The 8,006-nt window shown below is 41.6% G+C and overlaps 1 protein-coding gene across 4 annotated transcripts in view; it reads right to left on the bottom strand.

Annotated features, from left to right (window-relative positions):
- Nucleotides 1-8,006, bottom strand: part of LOC103382813 (putative homeodomain transcription factor 2) — a 38,394-nt gene that overhangs the window by 1,699 nt on the left and 28,689 nt on the right. For 3 of the 4 annotated variants that reach the window (XM_008315738.3, XM_008315736.3, XM_008315739.3), the window contains 15 exons: nt 7,769-7,838; nt 6,908-7,066; nt 6,214-6,379; nt 4,966-5,130; nt 3,251-3,473; nt 2,597-2,743; nt 2,365-2,521; nt 2,153-2,217; nt 1,838-1,966; nt 1,639-1,724; nt 1,350-1,542; nt 1,125-1,256; nt 725-811; nt 281-436; nt 92-187 (listed from right to left, as the gene is read on the bottom strand). In XM_008315738.3, coding sequence (XP_008313960.1) covers nt 92-187; nt 281-436; nt 725-811; nt 1,125-1,256; nt 1,350-1,542; nt 1,639-1,724; nt 1,838-1,966; nt 2,153-2,217; nt 2,365-2,521; nt 2,597-2,743; nt 3,251-3,473; nt 4,966-5,130; nt 6,214-6,379; nt 6,908-7,066; nt 7,769-7,838 — 2,031 coding nt within the window. The remainder of the gene's footprint in view (nt 1-91; nt 188-280; nt 437-724; nt 812-1,124; nt 1,257-1,349; nt 1,543-1,638; nt 1,725-1,837; nt 1,967-2,152; nt 2,218-2,364; nt 2,522-2,596; nt 2,744-3,250; nt 3,474-4,965; nt 5,131-6,213; nt 6,380-6,907; nt 7,067-7,768; nt 7,839-8,006) is intronic. The other variant, XM_008315740.3, reaches the window with a different exon arrangement.

Here is an 8,006-nt window from a genome sequence, read left to right as displayed (position 1 = left end):
TGGGTCTGTCTGTCTGTCTGGCTGTCCGTGGGTCTGTCCGTGGGTCTGTCCGTGGGTCTGTCTGTCTGTCTGTCCGTGGCTCTGTCTGTACCTTCAGTAGTTTGGTGGCCAGTTTTAACACGTTGTTGACCAGAGTCAGCTCCTCTTTCTTGTTTGGTTTCTTCTCCATCTTCAGGTACAGATTAATCTGAGGGACAAGGATTGATCAGAGCGAGTGTCTCTAAGGAAGATCCACTGATCAGTGAGCTCTCAGAGTGTGTGTGTGTGTGTGTGTGTGCACCTGTTCAGTCAGCAGGATGGAGGTGTTGCTGTACTTCTTGCTGGTCTCAGAGCCCAGGGTAACAAACCGGAGCAGGAACAGAGACAGACTGGAGCACCAGATCACCAGCTCCCAGTTATAGTGACACTCCAGGAAGGTTTCATGGACGTGGAGCAGCTGAGGAGAGAGGAGACAGTATATATGTATGTATATATATATATATACGTATGTGTATGTGTGTGTGTGTGTGTGTGTGTGTGTATATATATATATATATATAAATATATGATTTGATTTTGACTCTTTTGTTTCTAGGACTCTGCCTCTGTGTAATTGGTCCAGTTTACCTGAGTGACACCAGTATGACGTAGAGGTAAGTGACAGAAAATCAGTGATAAAATTAATTAACAATTTTTCCATCTGAATAAAACACTTAAATGTTTGGGCCTAGATTTGCTGTGATACCTGAGCACAGCAGATGAACACGACAGACAGAGTGAGCAGGAAGGCCGACGACACGATCACGTCCACCGAGCGCTGAGGTCCTCGTCTCTGCACAGAAGATCAGAACCAGAGTCACAATAAGGTACAGTATATATTTGTTTATGATCTATTGTTTGCTCCTGCAAGAACGCAAACAGTATAAAACAGTGTTTTTCAACTTTGGTTTCAAGGTTGGGAACTGCTGGTATATACCATTGGTTCTCAAAGAAGGGGACAGGCCCCTTACAGGGCACGGGGGACGCAGCCAGTCAAATTAATTTCTATTTCAATCAATAAAGTATTTAAAATAAAATTAATTATTTGACTAAAAACAACTAAACTAAATATCTACAACCTGAATGTGAGTAAAACCACGTGGTACCTTGAGGTAGGAGCGCAGCGACAGCCACATCTTGATGTTCTGCACTTTCTTCAGTCTAAAATGAGGAACTTCAGACTTCCTGGCCCTGCGGGCTGAAGTCAGGTGACCAAAGAGTTTGGCAAACAGTAGCCTCTGAAAATGACATTATAAAAAAAACAATAAATTATAACATGTTCCTAATCTTCTCACTGTTCGGTGTGAAGTTCTGTTCTGTTCTGTTCTCACCTGTTTGTAGGTTCTCTCTGCGACACTGAGCAGGAAGAAGAAGAGCCAGATGAGGCAGATGCGCACCACGAAGCTCAGCGTCACCATGGTGATGACCGTGGCATCTGACCCAGACCCGCCCCCCAGAGCCACAGACAGGAGCTCATTGGCTGAGAGGTTGGTCAGCTGGTCTACGTCTCTGTACTGAGCCAGTCTACGGGACAGAGACACAGAGAGTCAGACGTCTGAACAGACGTTAAAAAAAAAACAAAACATCTCAGCAGGTCAGAGTCAGGTTTGTTAACGTTACCTGTAGGCGAAAGGTGTGAGTCCAAGTGTCACTGAGACCAGGTTCCCAAAGACCTGATAACCAATCCCAGGAGTGTAGAGATTGACCTGAGGACAGAGGGGAGGTGAGGGAGGAGGGGGGAGACATCAGGTGGGTTTAACAAATGTAACAAACTGAAGTGTTTCATTTTTTCACAGGAGAAAAAAAAAATCCTCCTCACTCTGTTCATGATCATTCCACTGATCTCCAGGACGGACATGTCGGCCTTCTTACAGTCGTTTCCCTCCCACACGATGGCGCTGACTCTCTCCAGGCCGGGGTTGGAGCTGTGCAGCCAGGGAAGGTGTCCCTGCAGGGAGACAAAGGACACATAGTACTTCAAGGATTCTAAAGAGGACAAATACTCTGAACTGTTTACGTGGTGCACAGGCATAAACAAAAGTCAAGCCTGTCCCCTGATCTGCAGACAGGGGGAGCTCTAATGTGTTTGACATTTAACTATAAAGAGCTGCATATTTGTGTGTCTCACTCATACCTGATGAAAGGGGTCGTCTCTATATTCCTTCTTTCCAGGTGGGCACACGGCCCCTCCCTCCCCCTCTGTAAGAACAGTACCAGCAACAGAACCGATTATTGATAAAAATTTCAATATTAAAATATTTTCTTTACACTTGTTTCACATGGTTTCTTTTTTTTTTAAATTAAAACACAAACTAAAAAAATAAAAAACAAATCCGGTCCTCTGACCTGTCTCTGAGGTGCAGGACGATCTACACTCAGCGCAGTGCAGGAAGTCTTCCCACATCAGGTCCTCTGTCTCTGACTCGTGTCGAGTGCTCTCCGAGTCCTGAGTCCTCAGACTGGAGCATCTGGAGCTGCAGCTGGTGCCAGACTTTGGGACGTCCTGATAAAAGACGAAGAGATGAGACGGGGACAGGGAGTTGACAGTCAAGTGCATCAAAACATCTGCTTCATTTACCTCCACCGTGTAGTGTTTCTTATAATGGTGCGAGTTCTTGCGATTTCGCAATGTGCAGTTACTGTTCATTCTCTCACTACCCCTGCGGAGGGCGATGTAAGACGCTTCGGGGTCCTCCTCACTGGACGCTTCGTCAGAGGCCGGCTCCTTTAGCAGAAAAACACAAAAAATCAAAAAAATCTTTACGTAAATCTACACCAAAAAATACTGATAACAATAACATTAGGAAAAAAAAATTTCTACATCACAACAAAGTAAAACGCTAAAGGTTAGGAACAGTGAGAGAATGTTGTAGGCACACCTATAAGAGGCTGCTGGTCAATGATGATTACCTTCCAAAATGTTGTTACATAAAGGCACTAAATAGAGCGCAGTGACAGATATTACAGGTAGAGGACAGCACTGCACATAAATTTGACCTTATGTAATGGGGACAAAAAAAGTTTCCTCAAACAACAGCAAATGCCTTACATTATATAATCACAAATTTCAAATCACTTTTTTAATCTAAATTCAGATTAAAAAAAAGTGATTTAAAAATTTTGAAATGACTGCAGTGAGAAAAAAACAAAAGAGGTTCTCAGCTGCAGGTTGGTGGTTACAAAAAAATATTGTACAAGTTTTAATAAATTTAATAAAAGTTGACAGTCTCACCTTGTTGTTGGCGGTCATCATCAGTCCAGTGTTGTGGGTCACATGAGTGGGCGGAACCTGAGGGTTCCAGCAAACCTCGTCGGTTCTGCTCAACAAATCGCACCTCTGCTCCGGCAGCTGCAGCCCCTCCTCGCTGCTGCGGTTGGTGACACGGCCGTCCAGGGACACGTAGCCGTTGTCCGTCTCTGTGGACTTGTCGATGGAAAGCTTGGACTTCTTGGATCTGAAGAATCGGAAGGAGGAATAAAAGGAGAAGATGGGGAGGAGCAGTGGGAGGAAAAAAGAAAAAGCCGAGAACAGAAAAATGGATAAAAAGACAAAGTTGTTCAGACTCTGGGCTGACGGTGACGTGGACAGAAACATGCAGTTCAAACCAAGATGCTTTCAACAGGACAGAGAACACTGTGGAACGTTGGTACCAGACAGAACCACAGAACATGATCTGGGACGGGTACGACTGTACGACAATCATCCCCACAAAAGTCAACCTTTACTTCCAATCTGAATGTTAACATCAAATACAGGGTGAACTGATGAGGACGACTGAGGAAGATCAACGGATGGAGGGAAATAAATGAACAGACATCGACAGACGATCGATGAACTATGAGTGAAGTGATTCTCTGAGGACAACCGTTCCACAGTGTTACCATCTGTTTAGAACTGATTAAAGTAAGAAGCACGGGGGGAAAGCAACAGCCTGACAGTCATTCAACTATTTAAAAACAAATGTTTGAATAATTTGAATTACTGCGATACTAGTGTTACTACTATTTTTTTTCCTGCAATCTGTTTTTTTTCCAATCCCTACGCAGTATTTTATTAGATTTACTGTAGTTGTACTGCCTCATCACTGTACTGCACCAGCTTACATTTGTTACAAATTAGTACTCAGGTGATTCATTTGTACACTGAATAAAAAGTGTACCATCTGTCAAACCTCAGACCTGACACTGCAAACTATCAGAAAATACAAAATGTCTTTACATTTAACCAGAAAAATAACAGAAACTACTTCAAACATTTTCATGTGTGTGATTTAACTCACAAAGATTTCACACATTGGTATCCGATATTTTTCAAATTATAGCTACAATGTTCACATGTACTGTAAAAAGATTTTACTATTTAAATGTATGGCAAAAACACATTCTTTACATGAAATATATTTGGCAAATTTACATTCTAAACATGTTCTAACATGTTAAAACATGTTCAATAATTTAAGTCTAGAACCAAACTGTTGTAATCTTGAATTGATCCAAATCATAACTTTAGCGTTACAATGAAGATGATAACACTGGAAAACATTTTGTATTTTACAGCTAACTATTTAACAAATATTAGGTTGTTTTTTTTTACATATATATTTTTGTAAAATTAATACTTAACCATTGATATATTTACATATTTTACAGCCTCACATCTTTGATAAACTAAAGTACAATTGATCTTTTCGTAATCGTTTTCGTACATTACAGTCAAGTTACATTATAGTTCTGAATGTGATGCTAACAGCTAAAAAAGCTTAAGACACACCGGAGACAGGGCTGGGATTTTATTTTGAAATTCATTCTTTGTGTGTTTGATATAGTTAAACAGTCTTTGATTAAGTGCAAAGTTCCCAATCGTTTGATCTGGTCTGAAAACTGAAGCCCAGCCCGGTCTCTGTGCATCATGTGGCTGAAGAGAGACAGAAAACCATAAATACACACCCAGCTTTACAGATATCATGCCAGAAATCTTGGAAGAGAGAGCCCAGGCTGTATGTGGTGCTGCAGGCTGAGTGGGAGTGGGGCGCCCCCTCCTGTGTGTTATCGGTAGTGCTAGACCCGTCGCCTTCCCTATGCACCTCCATCTGAGATGCCTTCCTCAACTTCCTTCAGTGTGGACAGAGTAGAAGGTGGAGACACACTTAGATCGGACGTGGACACTCGAGACACTGCAGCACCGCCCCCTGCTGGACACGGTGGCTATGACAGCTAAAGGAACATTCTACCAGGTCTTCTCATTTGCACTTCGTATTTGACAGAAACAATTGGCAGAAAACGCTGGCAAAAATATCTTTACATCAAGTAATTTCATATGGAAGGAATTCACGTCAAATTAAATGTAAAGACAAAATTGAATTTTGTAATTTTTGCTTTGTTTGACAATAAAATCCCTTTCAAACATAAAATTGTAACAATGTCATTGTCACTAAATCATGAAAATGAAATCATGTGATTTTCTGGAAGAATTAAATATAATGAAATAGTATCTTTGTTGGTTTTTTCAATTTGGGTTAGAAATTATTATTGAAGTTATTGAAGAGGAAGATGAATTGTGGGAAATATTATGGGGAACAAATTGAAGCTTCCTTTAAATGAAGAAACACTGATGTGAAACCAATGAATGAATGAATAAGACCCAAGCAGTCGAAAATTTCTAAGACGTCACTGTGAAACAGAGAAAAAAGCAGCATAGAAACACAGACAGGCTTCAAACCAACCAGAGGGAAAATACACACCAAATACACACAAACCAGCATCTACAGTATCAGTAGTAGTATCAGTATCAGCAGTCAAATGATGAAAAGAAAACCCCAAAGGTTTTCCCATCAGTATCAGCAGTCAAATGATGAAAAAAAAACCCAAAGGTTTTCCCCAAGGTTTTCCTCAAGGTTTTCAGTCACATTACTCATACTGTGCTGCTTTAAGAAGAGACAACAATAATGTCGGGTCACTGTCCTAACGTGGAATTTAAAGTCTTTAAATCTGACTGAGAACCTGAAGAAAAAACATGAATTAAGCATCAAAGTCGTTTTCTTTCACCTCAGACTTTTGATTTTGTTTCCTGACACTAATTTCACCTGATGTGGACTCACTGGTGTCCACACCGTTCTCTGTTCTACAGGACCCATCTGTTGGTTCTCCTTCCTGTCATTTTATTTAAATAACATTAATTTCCTCTTCCTCTCTTACCTCCGTCTCTTCCCTCCACTGCTGGAGGCCGGTTTGGGCGTCCTGGTGGAGACAATCTGACAGTGCACGGTGCCCAGCAGCAGCATGAGCCAGATGGCTCCAAACACCTCGGTGGCTGGTATCCCATGAGGCTGAGGGATGGTGCTGAATAAGACTGCTGCTGCCACTGAGAGACAAGGAGACCATGTGGTCAGATTTGATGAAACAAATGATGAAAACATTTTTTTAAATTTCTGTAGATTTACAAGATATTGTGTTCAATTATTTGGAAATAAATACAAAAAAGTTTTGATTGTTTTTGGTAATCCTAGACCAGATGTTATATTTATTTTACCACCAAAAGAACAAAACATTTTGAGCAGTCGAATGATCGCAATAGAGCAGAGTATGAGGTTTTAAATACTGCAGTAATGCATGGTCATAAAAAGTACAAAAGTAAGGTGTGGAAAATGTATTCCTATTTACTATATACTGATCTAACTACTGTATTTTCGTCTATAAGTAGCATTTTTTCTTTCTCTGACTGGGTTCGCAAATTATACTCAGATGAAACTTATATTATTAAAATATTTGATTTCACATGTCCGTTATTTTCACAATGACAGCCGCTAGAGGGCACTCTAGCTGGTTGGTGCGACTAATACTCCAGAGCGACTTACATACGTTTTTTTTTTCATTATGTGAGTTTCCTTACCTTGCAGTAAATAAAGAGCCAGCAGTAAAAGGAAAATGGCTCTGGATGTGACCTGGATCCACCATCGATAAAAGAAGGGGAAGAAGACCACTCTGACGATGCCTTTCCTGGTCAACGACGTCCACGGACTCTCGGGCTTGGCCTTGGCAAACGCCGAACCTGAGGAGATGAGAATAAACACAGGACAGATTAATAATCAATCCCTGATGAGACTCTTCTTCTTCTTCTTCCTCCTCCCGTCACAGTCTAACTGGAGGCTCATCTTCACAGCGGTGGCTTCACTTGTCACGTCTCCACCTCTTCTCCTCTTTCTCTGTCAATCATCCCTCACTTTCATCCGTCCTTCCTGGTGTTGAAACAACAATGAGGATGCGTTTGACTGATCTATGAATAATTGAAGACGCAGAAACAGACGAGGGCACCGATGAACACAGAGGAGGAGACGGATGGTGACAGGAAGTTGGCGCGGCGCCACCGCGGTCTCGGGTTCCAGTCTCTCACTGTGCCGTGATGCTGCAGATCAGACACGGTTCTCTGGTCTTCACTGTGTTTGTTCAGTGACTGGAACGGGTTCAGACATCCACACTGGAACCGATTCTTATTTCTATACATCATTACTGACCGTTAATCACTCCATGAATCAGTCAGTGGTGGAAATTTGTTTTTTCCACAGTCGCCTCCAAACCCATTCCATTTGGGAAAACCTTTTCACTCCACACCCCCCCCAAAAACACACACACACAGACACAGTGTACTGACAACAACAGTAATCTTACACGAAATATACCTACAATTATAGCTTTACCATAAATGTACACACACATGTTTACACACACACATTTATACGCACACACTCCTCACCTCTAACCAAGTCCACGTCGATAAGATCTGGTTTGACATGTCCCGTCTTCTTTGGCTTGTTCCTCAAGCCCTGAGGAGACAGGAAACCATGAGTCAGTGGTATAAAAAAAACAATGAATAATAAAAAAAAGTGTTTTCTTCCCAACACACACACATTCCATTATTACCACAGGGGGGGGCTGCTGAACACAATTAAATTCTTTAAAATCTTTAAACTGTAGCTCATCAAAGCCCAAAC

Source organism: Cynoglossus semilaevis, chromosome 8, assembly GCF_000523025.1.
Source record: "Cynoglossus semilaevis isolate Cse_v1.0 chromosome 8, Cse_v1.0, whole genome shotgun sequence".
Lineage (NCBI taxonomy): Eukaryota > Metazoa > Chordata > Actinopteri > Pleuronectiformes > Cynoglossidae > Cynoglossus > Cynoglossus semilaevis.
The sequence above is the reverse complement of the archived record's forward strand: the minus strand, read 5'-3'. Positions and strand labels throughout refer to the sequence as shown.